Here is a 21,027-nt window from a genome sequence, read left to right on the forward strand (position 1 = left end):
GACAGAGGAAGATCCAATCTCAAAAAAATAAAATTAAATTAAAGCCATGATCATTTGTTTAGCAAAGTTATGGCTTTACTGAGGTGGTTGTTATGAAGCAAAAATAAAGCAGAAAACAAAGGCCAGGTATGGTGGCTCACACCTATAATCCCAGTGCTTTGGGAGGCTAAGGAGGGAGGATTGTTTTAGCCCAGGAGTTCACGACCAGCCTGGGCAAAATAGTAAGCCCTCTTCTCCATTAAAAATAAAAAAATTAGCTGGGCATGGTGGTGCGTGCCTGTAGTCCCAGCTACTCAGGAGGCTGAGGTAGGATGATCGCCTGAGCTCAAGAGTTCAAGGTTGCAATGAGCTATGAGGGTGCCATGGTACTACAATCTAAAAAAGAATAAACAAACAAATGACAAGAAAAACAAGCACATTCAAATGCTAACAGGAAAGAGCCATTAGAAGAGGAGAGGTGAAGAACTGTTGAGATTAACTAGTAGGTAAGGTTCCTGAAGAAAGAGGGAAGGGATTGAGATCCAGAACACATATGGCAAGATTAGGTGTAGATCCAGGCGCAGTAGCTCACGCCTGTGATCCCAGCACTTTGGGTGGTGGAGGCAGGAGGATTGCTTGAGCCCAAAACTTCAACACCAGCTTGAGCAACATAGGGATATCCCACCTCTACAAAAAAATAATAAATTAGCCGGGCATGGTGGTGCACACCTGGGGTCTCAGCCACTTGAGAAGCTGAGGTGGGAGGATTGCTTGAGCCCAGAAAGTTGAGGCTTCAGTGAGCCATGATCATGATCACTGCACTCCAGCCTGGGCAACTGAAGAAGACCCTGTCTCAAAAAAACAAAAAATAAAAATAAAAAAAAGATTAGGCTTAGACAGAAGAAGGCATTTGATGCAAAAACAAAAGTAAAAGTCAAAGAAAAAACACAGTGCAGGATGAAGAAAATTGACAATTTTCTTCCAATAGTCTTTATATCCAAATAGATGGGGGAGTCACCTGCTAAGAATGAGATGGGATGAGAGGAGTAGGAATTAAAGTTTGGCAGGAGTACCAAGGGAGCTGAGCTGAAACAGGAGATATAAATCTGCATGACTGCATAATTGTCTTCCCCCAAAGCTCAGCAGCCATGATGCAGAAGAAAAGGATGGGTTGTTAGTGTTATTTTAGAGGGTAAATTGAAAAAGTTTGCGGGGGACAGAGAGGCAAATGATAGGTACTGAAAGCTCTCAAGTATTTTTCCAAACATCATCAGTTCTAAAGAAATCTTTCACTTCTATCTTGAGTATTTATTTACAAGGAAAAAAAAAACAAAAAACTAGGTCTTCTTAAAAATAGTTCCTTGGCCCTGAGTGTAGCTGTTCTGTGATGAGATTATTTTAAGCAAATTTTATTTTTGGCCTATGGATTACTTCGTAGCAGGGCCATCCTAAATCTGGATAGCAAATGCTAGTTTTGTATTTAATTTAGGGCAAAGGAAGTTTGTGTAATTTAGTATATTCAAATGAACTATTAAATACCTAAGTACTCTAAGTACATGGAGGAAATCAGTAAAGACTACAGGAAAAAACTAGAAGAAACTACAGGAGAAATTAAAAGTTGATGGTAAGGCTCTGGGATTGCAGATTTTAAAAAATTTACTGGCAGTTTTAGAATGCTAGTAATATAAAGTAACTTTTAAAATGTACTTTTTTCCCCCTTTTAAAACAAGGTATTGCCACCCAAGCAAGAGTGCAGTGGCTTGCTGTATCCTCAAACTCTTGGGCTCAATCAAACCTCCTGCCTCTGCTGCTCAAGTAGCTGGGAATATAGGTACAAACCACCAGGTCCAGCCATTGCTACTTTTAACATAATTCAAACAGCAAGAAATTCATCATGTCCACAAAATTTAAAATATTTCCTAAAATATTTATCATTGAGGGAAAACATGAGAGGATTACCTTGTCTTTTGACTGTCCTTGTCGAGCGATTGCATCATATTTAATTTTTCCTTCAGAATCCACCTGAATGGCCAGTGCATTCGACATTTTTTTCTTTCGTCCCATATCCAGTGGATACTGGGCCACATGGATCTCTGGGAAGGCACCTCCATCTCCAAAATCCTACACATTAGAAGTAGTTAAATAAAATAGTTAATCATCATTTGACATTCAAGATATATTCATTCATTCAACAAGTAATTGTTGAGTCCTTAGTATGTTAGATGCTAGAGATACAGCAGAGGTCCCTGTCTCTTGCGGAGTTTACATTCTAGTAGGCAAAGATAGAAAAAAACACATTCTTTGGCTTGTGATAAGTACCATGAAGGTAACATAAAAATCAAGACTGGGAAAAGGGGCTACTTTTGATAGGATGGTTGGGGACAGCCTTTGTGAAGAAGTAACATGTGAGCTAAAGCCTAAATGATTAGAAAGCAGTCATGGGAAGATGTGTGTGTACACACACACACACACACACACACACACACACACAGACAGACAGGAAGCATTTTCTAGACGGATCAAATAGCCAACGTGAAGGCCCTGCTGCAAGAATGAGCTTGGCATATTTTAGGAAATGAGAATTCAGTGGGGCTAACAGCTTAATAAGGACAGCAGAGCTTGAGGCACAAGTTATATGAGTAAAAAACACCAGATCATGAAGGGACTTACAGAATATAGCAAGACAATGTGGATTTCATATATGCAGGACAAAACTAAGCAAAATGGCTAGGACAAGGCAAAATATATGTGCATATATTTTAGCATATATATACATATTTTAGTGAGGAACAGGTAAAGCTACATTTGGGGCAGAAATATAAAAGATTTTTTCTTGGAATCAGATTTTATTAACATATTATTTATTCATTGTTATGTGAGAAGCAAATGAATACAACAGGAAGGATCCAGAAATGAGTTTACTACATTTCTACTAGTGATTATACATAATTATTTAGGAGAGAGAACTGAGACTGCTAAAGTAGAACAAGCTAAATAAAGTTTGCTGATGAAATGTAATATTTTGAAAAGGTTTATCAAGCAAACATGAGGATCAAGTATAATTTTTAAGTAGTGTTAAAAAATTTAGCAGTATTTGCTTAGTACACTTTAAACATGATTCACACTTGTATTATCTCATTTAATCCTTGTAACTCTTTAACATCATTGTATTTTAAAAGGAAACATTCAGGTTTAGAAAAATTAAGCGGTTTTCCTGAGATCTCGCAGGTATTATATGCAGCACCTGAACCAGATCGTTTGAAACTCCGAAAAGCTTTGTATTTTCTACTACTATGAAATACCTTTCTTTTAGCTCAAAACAGCCAAACGAGTACTATTAAGAAATGATAGAAAACACAAATTAAATTTAATCATTTAGAGGGGGTTTGACAGAAAAAAAAAAGAAAATATTCACTTTTACAAGACCTCTTTAAGTAATACTCCGTTAGATCTAAGATATATGAGTTCCTAAGTACAATATGCTTATTTGCTAAAGAGATGTTTGAAGTTTTTGAAAACCAAGAGAATAACGCTGAGAGACATTTTCTTGTAAATAAGAAAGAGTTAAAGCATTCCTAAGAAAAGTGCTTCCGGTACCCAGGCCATCAATCTGACACATGCTTGGATTTGCTAGAGTTTTTCAACTATAATAAGCACTTCAGAACTGTAGATGTAGCATTATGTGGTCATTAAGATTGCCAGAAAATCACAGCTTTTATTTTGAAAACTAGAATAAAATGCCTTCTTCCACAGAACATTCACTCCCCTCAAGCAGCATCCATAGCATTTCCAGATTAGCTGGCCATTTCAACTTGATTTTCAAATAAACTGTTCTGTTCCACCAGGATATATGAAACCACTAATAGTCAAGTAGGAATCTAAAAACCTAATAGCAACCAAGTATTGTAATGCTGAAATGCATGGATGAGATTTCCATTCTATGTAAGGTGATGCCTGTCACCCTCATGGTGCAACCTATTGACAGACCAAACAATATTTATAATGCCTCAACAGAGACACTCAACTCCTCTATTAGATGACGCCGCCAATCACTACTTTTTTTCCCCAGGTAAGACTCCTTGATAATCTTTCATCTTGCTCTGCCTCCCACAAATTACACTATCAGAGAAAACAAAAGCAACAAAAATCCCTTAATAATTGCAATATGACTGGCCTTCACACACCAGCATTCATAAGGACCAGAGGAAAGCTGACAAAAAAACAACAAAAAAACCTACATGTGGGTTTTTTGGAATACATAGGACAAGATATGATCTAGTTGGGTGTTCCTCTTATAAACTCTAATAAAGAGTATGAGCCAGGTACGGTGGCTCACAGCTGTAATCCCAGCACTTTGGGAGGCCGAGGCAGGTGGATCACGAGGTCAGGAGTTCAAGACCAGCCTGACCAAGATGGTGAAATCCCGTTTCTACTAAAAATACAAAAAAATTAGCCGGGCGAGGTGGCGGACGCCTGTAATCCCAGCTATTCGGGAGGCTGAGGCAGAGAACTGCTTGAACCCGGAAGGCGAGGTTGCAGTGAGCTGAGATTGCGCCACTGTACTCCAGTCTGGTGACAGAGCAAGACTCCGTCTCAAAAAAAAAAAAAAAAAAAAAAAAGTCTGGTAGCCAGGGGACTGAGATATGGAAGAGATTGAGAATACAGATGGCTTCTGGTAGGACTCTAAGCTACAACTATCAATTCAGTGGATACTACGATCACTACTTGAAGGCATGTGAAAAAAGGCATGAGCCCTTCATACTTGTGAAGTAAAAATCATAACCAGTAAGGACAGAACAAAGAAAAGTGATGGGGTGATGGCTGGGCTTAATGGCTCACACCTGTAATCCCAGCACGTTGGGAGGCCAAGGCAGGTGGATTGCTTGAGGTCAGGAGCTCAAGACCAGCCTGGCCAACATGGCGAAACTCTGCCTCTACTAAAAACACAAAAATTAGCCAGGTATGGTGATGCGCGCCTATAATCCCAGCTACTTGGGAGGCTGAGGCAGAGGTTGCAGTGAGCTGAGATCGCACCCCTACACTCTAGCCTGGGTGACAGGGCGAGATTTTTGTCTTTAAAATAAAAAAAAAAAAAAAGAAAAGTGATAAAACGAAAATAACTGGGAATGATATAGGCACTTCAGATTTTTAATAGGGCAGATATATTTGTTGGGACATGAAGAAGCAAAATATGCAGGAATCAGAAGGAATACTGAGAGAGAAGGAAAAGGCTTGATTAAAGTGGAGGGAGTCCTGAGGAGGAAATATGTGTCTCAAATGTTTGCTTTTCTCCCTAGTGAAGACAGTGGTCAAGCATGGCAACGCTGCCCTAGAATCAGGGAAAGGAATATGTATTAAATTAATGTAGGCCAGGTGCGGTGGCTCAGGCCTGTAATCCCAGCACTTTGGGAAGCCGAGGCAGGTGGATCACCTGAAGTCAGGAGTTCAAAACCAGCCTAGCCAACATGGTGAAACCCTGTCTTTACTAAAAATATAGAAAATTAGCTAGGCATGGTGGCCTGTGCCTGTAAAATCCCGGCTACTTGGGAGGCTGAGGCAGGAGAATCACTTGAACCTGGGAGGCGGAGGTTGCAGTGAGCTGAGATCACACCACTGCACCCCAGCCTGGGAAATGCAGTGAGATTCCATCCCAAAAATAAAACTAATTAATTAATGTAAAGGATCCTGAGTAATTAGAATAGGTGCTGCCAAGGAAGCTTGCTCTTTTTATTTTTATTTTTTATTGAGACAGAGTTTTGCTGTTGTTGTCCAGGCTGGAGTGCAACGGTGCGATCTCGGCTCACTGTAACCTCCGCCTCCCAGGTTCAAGCAACTCTCCTGCCTCAGCTTCCGGAGTAGCTGGGATTACAGGCACGAGCCACCACGCCTGGCTAATTTTGTATTTTTAGTAGAGATGGGGTTGCTCCATATTGGTCAGGCTGGTCTCAAACTCCTGACCTCAGGTGATCCGCCCGCCTCGGCCCCCCAAAGTGCTGGGATTACAGGTGTGAGCCACTGTGCCCGACCGGAGGCTTGTTCTTTGGCAACAAGCTAGCAATAGAAAGGGCTATTCCAGATGGTTCCTTCTCCCTCATTGCCTTCAAATCAACCAAATTTTGTCTCTTATACCCACAAAAACATATTTAACCTATATATCATATATATATTAACATTCTCAAATTAAAGGTAAGAAAACAAGTGAAGAGAAAGAAATTAGCAAAGGAAGTGCTACTGGAGTTTTCCCTGAAAGAAAGTTCTCTCTTCAGGGTTATGTGGTATTACTGGAGGGGAGGAGGAGGAGCCCAAACATGAAATCCACTTTCATCTCTCTTATCTTTTTACCTTCCCATTATTTTCCATATGCTATAATTCCTGGATTTACAAAATGTTAGTTTTCTGGTAAATATTTAATAGTTTGATATAGGAATAGACAAATGGTACAATTCTCTAGTGACCACAAAGCAGTGACAGATAATAAGCAAAAAGAAAATGATACATCTTCTGAGCAAAATATACATCTTGAGAGCGCATAACCAGAATTTCTATCACACTGACATTCATAATCAGAGGTCCTAACATTTAAATTTATGTTATAGTGTGCTATAAATTTCAGCACAACTTAATAAATTTAAACTTAAGATCCATATGTACCTCTAATAACCGAGGTATCCAGCCTTTCCGGTATCCGTACGGGGGAGGCTCTCTTCGGGAGGAGACCAGTGAGGTCTGCCGCGATCTTTGGGATCTTGCCTTTTCTTCAGCCTCAAGCTGGTCCTGAGATAGCTGAGTAGGTGCGGGTAAAAAGCTATAAGCAAAGATAATAAAAGTCAGAAATTTAAAAAACGCTTATGTTTAATTTGACCACTGCAACTTGGCCACAGAGACAAATTTTCCTACAATGCTTTTACTTTTCAGCGAAACAGCCGATTTTTCAATGATTTATGGTAGTACTCAATATTAGTCATTTTATAACATGTGGAAGACAGAAGTACTCAAAGACATACAGTAAAAACATCTGACTAGGACAATAGCAAATGATATCCAGAATAAAAAATTAACATATATTTCATATAATAGACAAACTCTTAAGCATTTATGCTTCCGTATTTCCCTTTTTTTTTTTTTTTTGAGAAAAAGTCTCACTCTGTTGCCCAGGCTGGAATAAAGTGGTACCATCTCCACTCTGTGCAACCTCTGCCTCCTGGGTTCAAGTGATTCTCCTGCCTCAGCCTCCCAAGTAGCTGGGATTACAGGCATGTGTCACCACACCACGCTAATTTTTGCAATTTTAGTAGAGATGGGATTTCACCATGTTGGCCAGGCTGGTCTTGAACTTGACCTCAAGTAATCCGCTGACTTCGGCCTCTCAAAGTGCTGGAATTACAGGCGTGAGCCACCACATTTGGCCACGCTTCCATATTTGTCTTTTTTTTTTCTTTTTGAGACACAGTCTCTCTGTGTCACCCAGGCTGGAGTGCAGTGGCACCATCTCGGCTCACTGCAGCCCCCACCTCCTGGGTTCAAGTAATTTTCCTGCCTCACTCTCCCAAGTAGCTGGGATTACAGATGTGCGGCATCACACCCAGCTAATTTTTGTATTTTCAGTAGAGACAGGGTTTCACCATGTTGGCCAGGTTGGTCTCGAACTCCTGACCACAGATGACCTGCCTGCCTCGGCCTCCCAAAGTGCTAGGATTACAGGTGTGAGCCACCACACTCAGCCTGTTTCCATATTTCTTATAACAAGCAAGTAAACATTCCTAAAAATCCAGGGATAAACTGTCCAGTATATACTTGCTATTCTTATACTCCTTTTATTTTTTTTGAGACAGAGTCTCGTGCTGTTGCCCAGCCTCGAGTGCAGTGGAGCAAACTCGGCTCACTGAAACCTCTGTCTCCTGGATTCATGTGATTCTCATGCCTCAGTCTCCCAAGGAGCTGGGATTACAGGTGCGTGCCACCACACCCCTAATTTTTGTATTTTTAGTAGAGACAGGTTTTTGTCATGTTGGCCCATGTTGGTCAGGCTGGTCTCAAACTCCTGACCTCAAGTGATCCATCAGCCTCACCCTCCCAAAGTACTAGGATTACTGGCATGAGCCACCATGCCTGGCTACTCCTTATTTTTAACATTTTTACCCTTATGCTCCTTAAACTACTTCAGTGTAAATACAAAAGAACTAGGATTAGAACAAAGAGGTAGCTAAAATAAACACGAGTTGTATATTTAAGTGCCAAGGGAATCTAGAATGAAATTTAAAACTTAGAGGCCAGGCCAGCCATGGTGGCTCACACCTGTAATCCCAGCACTTTGGGAGGCCGAGGTGGGTGGATCACCTGAGGTCAGGAGTTCAAGACCAGCCTGACCAACATGGTGAAACCCTGTCTCTACTAAAAATACAAAATTAGCCGGGCGTGATGGTGCGTGCCTGTAATCCCAGCCACTTGGGAGGCTGAGGTAGGAGAATCACTTGAACCCGGTAGGTGGAGGGTACAGTGAGCCAAGATTGCGTCATTGCACTCTAGCCTGGGCAACAACAGCAAAACTCCTTCTAAAACAAACAAACAACAACAAAAAAAAACCTTAAGAGACCAAAGAATCAAAGCAGAAGCCCTGAAGATGCAGCTTATTCTTTAGTCAAGGTAACCTTTCTACTAAACTGTTCTTAACAACTTTTAAGTATTAAAGTATTATAGTGATACTCTAAAGTACTACAAAAGGATCCTGATGGCTGAATATGGAGAAAACAACCTTAGTTCCTTTGTGATTCTTGGATAGGAAGCATACCTAAGTAGCAGAGCTTATTAATTATTCAAAAATATTTATTATTTGGGTTCAAGCACTATGCTAGGCATGAGACTATAAACGGAGTCTTGCAGAGACAGAGAACAAAAAAAAAAAATCACACAAATCTATAATTACACATGTTAAGTTATGATGTTAAGATACTAAGATGCTATGAGTCTACATGATAGGGATCTAATCCAGTCTGGGGCGGTAAGTGATGGCTAGGCTTAGATTTCAGATCTGACCTATGCCACTTACTAACCTGGATAAGCTACTTACCTCTCTGAATCTGTTTTCTCATCTGTAATAATAGTTCATAAGAGTATCTACTTCATAAGGTTCTTATAAATATTAAATGAGAGAAATCCATGAACCTGTTGGCATAGTATCTAGGCACTTTCAATACAGGTTCCGTATGTTTGATAGTTTTAGGGCTGTACCATGACTCTTCCAGTTTGGGTTAAATGCCCGTCTCTATGCTCCCCTACAACCCTCTATATACCACTACTACAACATTATCTTACTGTACTGCAATCATCTACTCATTTATCTACTCTGTTTTCACAAGACTGTGAGCAGCTCTGCAGGAATCACACCTTATACTTCTTTCATCCCTAATGCTCCAAGACTTTTAACTTCACAGCTGGAGCTCCTTAAATGCTGTAGGAGAAATAAATACACTCTTCCCCGGCACTCACCATCTTCATTTCGCTATAGCCTTCTTATCTTACCTTAAGCCATCTCAGGATCTTTACATTGGCTATTCCTTCTGCCATAAAATCTATCTGTCTGTCTGTCTCAATCGATTACAGTTTTTCCGGCTGGGCGAGGTGGCTCACACCTGTAATCCCAACACTTTGGGAGGTCAAAGCAGGTGGATTACTTGAGGCCAGGAGTTCAAGACCAGCCATGCCAACATAGTGAAGCCCTGTCTCTACTAAAAATACAAAAATTAGCCAGGCATGGTGGCGGATGCCTGTAATCCCAGCTGAGGCAGGAAAATCACTTGAACCTGGGAGGTGGAGTTTGCAGTGAGCTGAGATTGCTCCACTGCACTCCAGCCTGGGTGAGAGTGAGACTCTGCCTCAAAAAACAAAACAAAACAAAACAAAACATAACCAAAAAAACAAAAACGAAAACACAGAACAAATTTTCGTATGCTTTTATAGAAAACTCTTCTCCAGATGTCTTCTTCTGTGACTGCTCCTTGAGGAGCAGGGCTATCCCATAGGCAGTATGCCTAGAGTAGCCCCAGATCTTTCAACAGCTTGCATCTTAGCACTCATGTCTCTGCTCAGTTACCTCTCTCTAGAGCTGTTTTCTGACCATCTTACCCAAAATAGCCACTTCACCCCAAACTTTGAGTCACTCTCTAACCCTCTTTTATTCCTAGCGTGTATTACCTGAAATTGCATTATGATTTTACTCATAGTCTTTCTATCCCAGTAGAATGTAAGCTCCATGTGGATAGAGTATAAAATTAAAACAAATTCAGTTTCTCCTATTATTTCACTCAACAATCAACAACACACAACACTTCTGATACCAGATACATGATGGTTTTTCCCCACGTATCAAGCAAGCTATCAATTGTTTACTGGACACCAGTCAAGTGTCCTCTAATTCAATTCATTTTTGATGTTATCTACCTGGAGATAGTGTCAGATGTCACAGGTCGAGGGCTCAGTCCCTCAAGACTGCCCTTACTTCAGATGCCAATAGTAGGTCCAGGTCACCGGCCAACTGACTACAAACCAGGGTTCCCATGACCTCATCCTCAGGTTCAACTAATTTGCTAGGGTAGCTCACAGAACTCAGGGAAATGCGTTTACTGGTTTAAAGGATGTTACAAAGAATACTGAGGAACCCCAGATGGTAGGTATGGAAAGCTCTGGAGTCCCCAAGACTGGTCATTTGAATACTGCATTCTGCCATTGCAATTTTAAGCACACAATACCCATGACAGGCCACACGATGTGGTGGCTGAGATGGGTGGATCACCTAAGCCCAGTTCAAGAACAGGCTGGGCAACATGGCAAAACCCCACCTCTACTAAAAAACCAAAAATTAACTGGGCATCAAGGCAAGCGTCTATAGTCCCAGCTACTCTGAGGCAGGAGGATCACCTGAGCCTTGGGAGGTTGAAGATGCAGTGGGCTGTGATTGGGTCACTGCACTCCAGCCTGGGCAAGAGTGAGACCCTGCATCAAAAAATAAAATAAAAAAATACCCATCACATCTCTAGAAATTTTTCCTGTGTGTCCATTTCAAATTCCACCTTTTCCACTAAGTCTCCCCTCATAACTTTACTAGTCTATGACACAGTGTCTCACACCTGGAGGGTACTCAAATGTTTGCTGCCTGTAACATTTACTAAAGAAAAAACTCTTGGCTGGGCATGGTAGCTCATGCCTGCAATCCCAGCAGTTTGGGAAGCCTAGGTGAGAAGACTGATGGAGGCCAGGAGTTGAAGACCACCCTGGCCAACGCAGTGACACCCCATTTCTAGCTTTTTATTAAAAAAAAAAATTCAGATGCCGGGCATGGTGGCTCACGCCTGGCACTTTTGGAGGCCGAAACAGGAGGACTGCTTTGAGGCCAAGAGTTAAAGACCAACCTGGCCAACACAGCAAGACTCCATCTCAAAAAAATAGTTTTTTTAAAAAAAAGGCAAAAAAATTTTTAGAAAGGAGAGGGGAAAGAAAACTCTCCAGCCCACACAACTTATTCCATCTAATTCTTTTTGCACTAAGGTTAGTATAACACAAATGTGCATTTTGTGTTCTGTGATTGTTTTATGTCTGTATACCTTGTACCCCATCTTCCCTGTTGCCAAAGACAGATTTTCTTCTGTGTACACAATCCCCAGGACAGAGCAAAGCACCAACAGTAATTCCCAAAGTAAGTTTTTGGATTCATACTGTCATCAGCCAGAAAAAAACAAAAAAAACAAAAAAACATGCGTGAGGAGAATGAAGGGTGTTAAGAGGGCTCAAGTTGATGTCCTAAAAGGACTACTTTCTCTACAACCTTCCTGAACACTAGACTTTTCCTGTTCAGTTCGCATGGAAAGTTTTCCCACTTAAGGTGGGGCAGCAAGGTTGGGGACTAGCAGGGGTAGCGTAACTTCTCGGACTCTCCCACTGGAAAGCATCTTTTTCTTAAAGGCAAGGAGCACTTTACAGACAGTTACTAAGGTAACCGAAAACAGCAAAACTCTGAGGTGGTTCTATCTACGGAAGAAATTCTAAGCTCCAAAGTTAAAGTGCGGAGCAGTGGCGCATATCAGCAGACAGCTGCCACTAGTGTGGCTCATTTAAATCTCTGTTCAGCTCCGGGTCCCTTTTTTCAGGAATCCTTGTTTCGGGACACAGGCAAACGGCCGGAAAGCCGCGCAGTCGCAGCCCGTGCGCTTCACTCCGCCCAAATAAGCCACTACCGTCCCCAACCCCTTCTTGTTCGCCCGAGCCGCGGACCTGAGGGAGCGTTGTTCGCTCCCCGCAAGATGCTTAAGCGAAAAATGCAGTCTTCAGTGTCTGAGGCCACGCCGCGGCTTTCGGCCTCGGTGAGGGGTGAACTAAACCCGGGAAACCGCGGAAAGACCCCAGCTTCGACTAGGCCTAGTCGTAGCGGCGGCCAGCGGGAGGACGTAGCCGTAGTTTTGGCCCACGTCATTCTGTGCCCCGGGTCAGGTCACCGCCCCAAGAGTATGGGAAGAGAAATGAAAAAGATTGGTACTCCCAGACCCTTCCGTATCGAGGACCCCAATCAACAACCCACCTGGTGAGCGCCATCTTCTTCCGCTTCTTCCAGCGCGAGCGACAGCACCGCGGGGCGGGTCTTTCCAGATGATGAGGAGCGGAAAGGAAGGAGCGCGCGATGCGCAGGCGCTCTGGCCGAAAGGCCTTCTGGGATTTGTAGTTCTTTGAACGTGAGTACCATTCGTTTCTATTCTGACCGGACCAAGCGGTTATCAAGGAATAATCTCTTCAGCTAGCAACAAATACATAACTCGATCGCTTATATGCGACATGATAGGGCGTTCCCTAGGCCAAATATCAAAGATAGAGGGAGATGCTGTTTAGGCCGCTTTATTACGTTCCTTACTCAGCCCCATTCCCCCAGAAAGGGTACAAAATACAAAAGCTTCCCCGGGACAGCTACTGTAAGTGAAAGGGTGATAGGGAGTTTAAAACGATAGGTAATAGTGAGACTGGCTAATGGAGAGTTCTTGGACTCTGAAAACATTCATACTCAAAACTTTTCTTTAAACCGTATCCTCTTACCACCCAAAACAATCTCCTGGGGAGATATTTTGTAATCCTTGGTAATTTACCGAGCGTCTGGGTTCCCTGCCCAGGGTATGACAAGGCTGAAATCTCATAGGAGGCTCTGGAGAAAAATCCATCTTCTAATTCATTCTTGTTTGCAGAAATCAGTTCCTGGCGGTTGTGGGATCGACTTCCCTGTTTTGTTGTGTGCTGCTAGTGGTGGCCACCCTCAGCTCCTAGGGATCACTCTCAACTCCTTCCCACATGAACCCTATTTATTGGTAGTTCACAACATGGATGTTTGCTTGCTCCCGGGCCAGCTGAAGCACATCTTTCTGTCTCCTCTTCTGCCACCGTTGGAGAAAAAATGCTCTGCTTTTAAAGGGCTCGTGTGATTAGATCAGGCTCACCTGGATAATCTCCCTGTTTTGAGATCAACTCTTGGCCGGGCGCGGTAGCTCACACCTGTAATCCTAGCACTTTGGGAAGCCGGGGCGGTCGGATTGTCTGAGCTCAGGAGTTCCACACTAGCCTGGGCAACATGGTGAAACTCTGTCTCTACTAAAAATACAAAAATTATCTGGGTGTGGTGGTGTGCTCCTGTAGTCCCGGCTACTCGGGAGGCTGAGGCAGGAGAATCGTGTGAATCGGGAGATGGAGCTTGCAGTGAGCCGAGATCACGCCACTGCACTCCAGCCTGGCGACAGAGTGAGACTCCGTCTCAAAAAAAAAAAAAAAAAAAAAAAAAAAAAAAAAAGCTGGGTGTGGTGGTGTGCTCCTGTTTTCCCAGCTACTAGGGAGGCTGAGATACAAGAATTGCTTTAACCCAGGAGGTGGAGGTTGCTGTGAGCCGAGATGGCATCATTGCACTCCAGCCTGCGTGACAGTAAAATTCTGTCTCCAAAAAAAAAAAAAAAAGATCAACTCTGCCACACCGCATAACAGAATCAGGGGAGTGATCTCTCTTCATAGTCACGGCCCCAGGGGTTATGTAGGTCATGTACTGTGGGGGTGGGGTGAGGAGGAGATCTTGGAGGATATCCTGGAATTCTGCCTGCCACAGCATGTAAACCAAAAACACTTTTGGTAAATACAGGATTATTCATCACATTGTGTAATATAACATGCATGGCCTGGGAGCCTGAAGATTAGAGTTTAAGATGTAGCTTTGGCCGGTTATGGTGGCTTGTGCCCATAATCCCAGCACTTTGGGAGGCGGAGGCAGGCAGATCACCTGAGGTCGGGAGTTCGAGACCAGCATGACCAACATGGAGAAACTCCGTCTCTACTAAAAATACAAAATTAGCCGGGCATAGTGGTGCATGCCTGTAATCCCAGTACTCGGGAGGCAGAGGCAGGAGAATCGCTTGAACTCAGGAGGCGGAAGTTGTGGTGAGCTGAGATTGCACCATTGCACTCCAGCCTTGGCAACAAGAGCAAAATGCTGTCTCAAAAAAAAAAAAAAAAAAAAGAAAGATGTAGCTTCAGCACCAATAAATTCTTTTTTTTTCGTAGCTGTAATTTTTTTAATTTTTTTTATTATTATTATACTTTAAGTTTTAGGGTACATGTGCATAACGTGCAGGTTTGTTACATACGTATACTTGTGCCATGTTGGTGTGCCGCACCCACCAACTCGTCAGCACCCATAGCACCAATAAATTCTTATAGGGCAAGTCATTTAATTTATTTGGGCCCCGGTTTTATTGAACTTAAAATGCGATCATGTTATCTGCTTTATCTATATTTATATAAATGTAAAATAATTATATATAATACAGCAGAGTATGAGCCTTAAATGAGGTAATGTAGGTGGATATGTTTTTACTTAATTCTTAAGTTCTATGTAAATATGTTAGTTATTACAGTTAATATTTTGGTTGACAGTGATCTACTTTAACCTCTGCTCCAGGAATGTATTATTTGTAAAAGGAGAAAAACAGAGAAGCAAATTATAGAACGTCCTGGAAGCCAAGATCAAGGAGCTTAGATTTAATTCAGCAGGTGATTTGCAGCTGAAGAAGGACTTAAGTAGAGGGCCTGGGTCAAAGGAATAGGCAAGAAAGACATTCTTAAGGCAGAATGGGTTTCTATGGCAATGAGAGACAAAGGAGGCTACTGAGGACAAGGTTAAAATAATTAACATGGGAAATCAGTAAGACATAGACCAAGACCTATGCAGGATGAAAAGAACAGGGTGGAGAAGAGCTTTTGCAATCCACTCTCATTTTCCACAGAGGCATATCATGCAAGACATTTCCACCGGTCATAGTCCCTCGCTGTTTTGGGGGTGTGTAGAGAATAGAAACTGACTTTAATAGCAATCCTATCAAAACATAATTAAGAAAGCAAATCTACTACAAACGTGATACAATATTATACCCAAAGGCCAAGTGCTTTCTTTTTGTTTTTTTGGGGAGGGGGTTTGGTGTTCAGCTATGCTGAATCTTCAGTGCCTATCCATCCCTCATTATCATAGGTAATTAGCAGCGGCCTACTCATATAGAGAGCCCAGTGCATGCTGGAATCAGTAATGCGCCAGGTTGCAAGAAGCAATCAATTCACTCCAGTCTTAGAATTCTGGATAGAGAGTAGAATTGTTCTTGGAGAATCTAGGGCCTAATTTGATTCCTAAGTAGGTGTGGCTATGCAGCCACAAGTAATATAGCTTGTGAGGTGATAGGGAGGACCAGTTAAGCACAGATTCTAGAGTCAGCTTTCCTGACTTCTGAGCCCAGCTCCCTAATTTATGAGCTGTGGATCCTGGATGAGTCATTTAACTTCTTTCCATCTCAGTTTTCTCACTGGCCAAAAAAAAAAAGATAGGGGGCGTGGAATCAGTATAACCTATCCTCAATAGAACTATTGGGAGGATTAAATGAGTTAATCATGTGAAGTGCTTAGAATAATGCCCAGCATAGAATAAGCACTCAAAAATTACTTATGCTTTCTGGCCTTAATGAATTGGCCTTAATAAAATTTATTAAGGTTCAGGTTTTGCATCTGCAAAGTGAGGCAGTTGAACTCAATTTTATTTCTGGGGTACATTCCAACTAACATTTTCTACTATAGGATGTATGTTTAAATGTATTTCAATGCCAGTACTTTATGCTCTGATGCCATTATGCTTTAGTTATTATGGCTATATTATTATAATCATTCTCTGATAAAAAGTAGAGCTGCCCCACCTCACTGTTCTTACTTTTTGGATGTGTTTTGCATGCCCTCTCAATGTTTAAAACACTTTTTTTTGGCCAGGCGCGGTGGCTCAAGCCTATAATCCCAGCACTTTGGGAGGCCGAGACAGGTGGATCACGAGGTCAGGAGATCGAGACCATCCTGGCTAACACGGTGAAACCCCGTCTTTACTAAAAAAAAATACAAAAAACTAGCCAGGCGTGATGGCGGGCGCCTGTAGTCCCAGCTACTCGGGAGGCTGAGGCAGGAGAATGACGTAAACCCAGGAGGCGGAGCTTGCAGTGAGCTGAGATCCGGCCACTACACTTCAGCCTGGGCAACACAGCCAGACTCCGTCTCAAAAAAAAAAATCACTTTTTTAAAATTAAGATATTGGTTTGCATTAAAGTATAGTTAAAAAGGCTAGAGTCAATGATTACTTAGGAACTGCGAAAGAAATAACATACCTTTACGATGGAGAGATTTGGCTGCCATCACTTTTGCTTCACTAACAGTGGAACAGTCTGACACTAGGTGCTTCTAATAGGAAGTTCCCCAGTTTTCTTTCTTTTTTTTTTTTGAGACCGAGTCTTCCTCTGTTGCTCAGGGTGGAGTACAGTGGTGCGATTTCGTCTTACTGCAACCTCTGCCTCCCTGGTTCAAGCGATTCTCCTGCCTCAGCCTTCCAAGTAGCTGGGATTACAGGCATGAGCAAGCACGCCTGGCTAATTTTTGTATTTTTAGTAGAGATGGGGTTTCACCATGTTGGCCAGGCTAGTCTTGAACTCCTGGCCTCAAGTGATCCGCCCACCTTGGCCTCCCAAAGTACTGGGATTACAGGCATGAGCCACTGCCCCTGGCTGGAAGTTCCCCAATTTTCTGACCAAACCAGACCTAACTTCCAGTTCACAAGAAATTCAGGGGATAGAGTAACAAGTTTAAAAGCATGAGGAAACAATCAGAAAAATCCAGAATGTGAGACATTGTACAAGACAACTGGCTGAGACTCTACAAAATGTCAATGTCATGGAATGGATGTCAATAGAATAGATGAAAACAGATTGAAAAGACATGCCACATAAAATTAGTAAACCTTGATGGGATTCTGGTTCAGTTGGGGAAAACTATAAAAAATATTCGTGGAACATTTGGAGAAAGTTGCATATGGAGTGGTGATAGACTACATTATGGAATTTTTGCTACATATCTTAGGAGTATTAATGACATTGTAGTTAAGTAGAAGAACGTCCTTATTCTTAGGAGATGCATGCCAGAGAGTTTGGGGATGAAATGTGTCAACTTACTTTCTTCTTTTTTGTTTGTTTTTTGTTTGGAGACAGAATTTTGCTCTTGTCACCCAAGCTGGAGTGCAGTGGCGCAATCTTGGCTTACTGCAACCTCTGCCTCCCAGGTTCAAGTGATTCTCCTGCCTCAGCCTCCCCAGTAGCTGGGATTACAGGCGCCTGCCACCATAACTGGCTAATTTTTGCATTTTTAGTAGAGACAAAGTTTTACCATGTTGGCCAGGCTGGTCTCGAACTACTGACCTCAGGTGCTCCATCCACCCGACCTCCCAAAGTGCTTGGATTGCAGGCATGAGCCAGTATGCCCAGCCTCAATTTACTTTCAAATAGTTTATCTCAACAACAAAAAATGTGTGTGTGTGTGTGTGTGTGTGTGTGTGTGTGTGTGTGTGTGTGTGTATGTTTATAGTGAGAGAGTGTGAGAGAGCATGAAAGGGAAAGCAGAATGTTAACAATTGTTTAAGCCTAGATGGGGGAGTATGGACTGTATAGGTGTTTACTGAACTATTGTTTCAACTTTTATATGTATATATGAAAATTAACTCTTTTTTTCTTTGAGGCAGGGTCTCACTCTGTTGCTCAAGCTGAAGTTCAGTGGTATGATCACGGTTCACTACAGCCTGAATCTCCCAGGCTCAAGTGATCCTCCTACCTCAGCCTCCCAAGTAGCTAGGACTATAGGCATGTGCCACCATGCCTGGCTGATTTTTTATTTTTTGTAGAGACAGGGTCTCACTATGTTTCCCAGGCTGGTCTTGAACTCCTGGACCGAAGTGATCCTCCCGCCTGGCATCCCAAAGTGACATAAGCCACTGCACCCAGCCCTGAAAATTTTTGTAATAAAAATTTAAGAAGAGCGAAGTTGTAGAACTCACATTTCCCAATTTCAAAAACCTACTACAAAGCTATAGTAATCCAAGTGTGGTACTAGCATAAGGATAGACTCATAGATCAATGGAATAAAATTGAGAGTCCTGAAATAAACCCATATGTTTATGGTGAACTGATTTTTAACAAGGGTACCAAGACCATCTAAAACTATTATTGAAATTGTTTTTTCAACAAATGGTGCTGGGAAACTGTATGTCTAAATGCAAAAGAATGCAGTTGGACCTTTGCTTTCCCTATACAAAAATTAACTCAAAATAACTCAAAGACCTAAATGTGAAAACTAAAACTGTAAAACTCTTAGAAGAAAACACAGGGGTCGATCTTCATGATCTTGGATTTGGCAAAGAATTCTTAGGTAAGATACCAAAAGCATGAGCAACAAAGGAAAACATAGAGAAATTGGACTAAATAAAAAGTTAAGGACATCATCAAGAAAGTGAAAAGTCCCAAGACCTTCAGGGAAACAAAGACATTCCTATTAGACATGACATTTCAGGAGTTTAGAGATTACTTCCAAGAAGTTAAGGACAAAAGCCAGATCTCTCTTTGGACAAGGTTAAATTTGTTATTACAGAAGCCTTGAAAACATTATGCTAAATGAAAGAAGCCTGTCACAAAAGACCAGATATTGTGTTATTACCTTTATATAAAATGTTTAGAATAAACAAATCCATAGAGACAAAAAGTATTTACCTAGGGCTGGTGTGGGGGTGTTAGGAAAGGTGAATAATTGTTAATAGGTATGAGTTTCTTTTGGGGGAGGGTTGAAAAATTAGTGGTGATGGTTGTTCAACTTTGAATATACTAAACACCACTAATCTGCATACTTTAATAAGGTGATTTTATGATGTGTGAACTACATTTCAATAAAGCTGTAGAAGCAAAGTTAAGTAAAATGCAAAAGTAATAAAATGAATAAGTGAATAAAAAGTATAATATAGTATCTCTTCATTTTTTTTCCACATGAAATTTAGAATTATTTTGTTGCGTTCTATGAAAAACATCTATAGGCATTTTGGTTGGCATTGAATTGTCCATAAATTAATTTTGAGAGAGCCAATATCTTTACAATTTTATGTCTTCTCACTCAAGAACACTGGTTTTTGTTTTTGTGTGATGGAGTCTTGCTCTGTTGCCTGGGCTGGAGTGCAGTTGCATGATCTTGGCTCCCTACAACCTCTGCCTCCTGGGTTCAAGCGATTCTCCTGCCTCAGCCTCCTAAGTAGCTGGGATTACAGGTGTGCACCATCACACTTGGCTAATTTTTGTATTTTTAGTAGACATGGGGTTTCACCATGTTGGCCAGGCTGGTTTTGAACCCCTGAACTCAAGTGATCTGCCTGCCTTGGGCTCCCAAACTGTTGGGATTACAGACGTGAGCCACCGCTTTTGGCCGGGAACACTGTTTAGATTTTAACTTATTAAAATCTTCCTTCATATCTTTCAATAACATTTTGAAGTTGTCTTTATGTAGATTGTACACATCTTTCAGGATATTAATTTTGGTATTTCATTATTAAAATCATGAATGCAATCTCTGTTTTTATGTGATTACTAAATAGAACAGTAACTTTTATTAAGTAAGCCAAAAATGTTCTGAAACATGTCAGTCATTTTATAGGCAGAATCAATTTTTTTATTTTTTATTTTTTACAGGCATGATCAACCAGGTACAGAATCAGTTTTTTGGCTGTAGATGACTTAAGAGTTAGGGTCAACTTGTGTTTGGTGAGACGTGCTCCTCTATCTTCTTCTGGAATTAAGCAGTTCTTTGGGTTGATGAGTAGGAAAGCAGTTTTGCTGTCAGCTACTTCCTTCCATGAGTTCTGAGACTTTCTGTTTAAAAGCACTACGAAACCTGCTGACCCCATTTCTTTCCCGATTTAATTATTCTTTTTGAAAGTTGGCTCTAACCTTAAGGGTTGTGAAAACACAAGGATCCAGTGTGGTTGAAGCTTTAGAACCAAGATAACCTTTCCTTTTTCTATCAAACGGCCTGGCAGGGGAACAGTCTGCCCCTTGCCCTGAGCTCTGTCATTTGTTTTGATCATTTTCATTCCTATCAAACGTGCTGTTGGCCCAGAAGGCAGCCATCTGATAGCTGAAGTGACTGCCTACATTTCTTCCCTCTCTTCTCTAGTAACAAGATATTCCACTAGAATATGCCTGTTTGTAGGCTAAGGTTGTGATTTAATAACCCTAAGGAGATAAACACTGGGATAATAATAATGGTTATTATTTATTGATTAGCTCCTCTGTGCCAATTTATCCCATTTATCCCTTGTAACAGCCTTGTGAGTAGTTAACTCTTTTTATCCACGTTTTACAGAAAAGAAAATGGAGACTTAGATATGTAAGTTGCCCAAGATGACAAATAGAAAGTGACTAATCCGGAACTTAAACCCAGAGAACATGATCTTTCTTTCTTTCTTCCTTTCTTCCTTTCTTTCTTTCCTCCTTCCTTCCTTCCTTCCTTCCTTCCTTCCTTCCTTCCTTCCTTCTTTCCTTTCCTTCCTTCCTTCCTTCCTTCCTTCCTTCCTTCCTTCCTTCCTTCCTTCCTTCCTTTCCTTTCCTTTCCTTCCTTCCTTCCTTCCTTCCTTCCTTCCTTCCTTCCTTC

The 21,027-nt window shown here is 41.6% G+C and overlaps 1 protein-coding gene and 1 long non-coding RNA gene across 4 annotated transcripts in view; one reads left to right on the plus strand and one right to left on the minus strand.

Moving 5' to 3' along the window:
- SNW1 (SNW domain containing 1) overlaps positions 1 to 12,590 on the minus strand; it is a 43,739-nt gene extending 31,149 nt beyond the window's left edge. For all 3 annotated transcript variants that reach the window (XM_065549138.2, XM_005561908.5, XM_005561906.5), the window contains exons 1-3: positions 12,548 to 12,590; positions 6,631 to 6,784; positions 1,939 to 2,100 (exon numbers count right to left, since the gene is read on the minus strand). In XM_065549138.2, coding sequence (XP_065405210.1) covers positions 1,939 to 2,100; positions 6,631 to 6,784; positions 12,548 to 12,561 — 330 coding nt within the window. In that variant the 5' untranslated portion in view covers positions 12,562 to 12,590. The remainder of the gene's footprint in view (positions 1 to 1,938; positions 2,101 to 6,630; positions 6,785 to 12,547) is intronic.
- On the plus strand, positions 12,184 to 20,106 carry LOC102142276 (uncharacterized). Its single transcript, XR_006699638.1, has 2 exons — positions 12,184 to 12,550; positions 20,067 to 20,106. It is a non-coding gene; the product is annotated as an uncharacterized lncRNA (long non-coding RNA).
- Positions 20,107 to 21,027: the final 921 nt, after the last annotated feature.

The sequence above is a fragment of the Macaca fascicularis genome, chromosome 7 (assembly GCF_037993035.2).
Source record: "Macaca fascicularis isolate 582-1 chromosome 7, T2T-MFA8v1.1".
Taxonomy (NCBI): domain Eukaryota; kingdom Metazoa; phylum Chordata; class Mammalia; order Primates; family Cercopithecidae; genus Macaca; species Macaca fascicularis.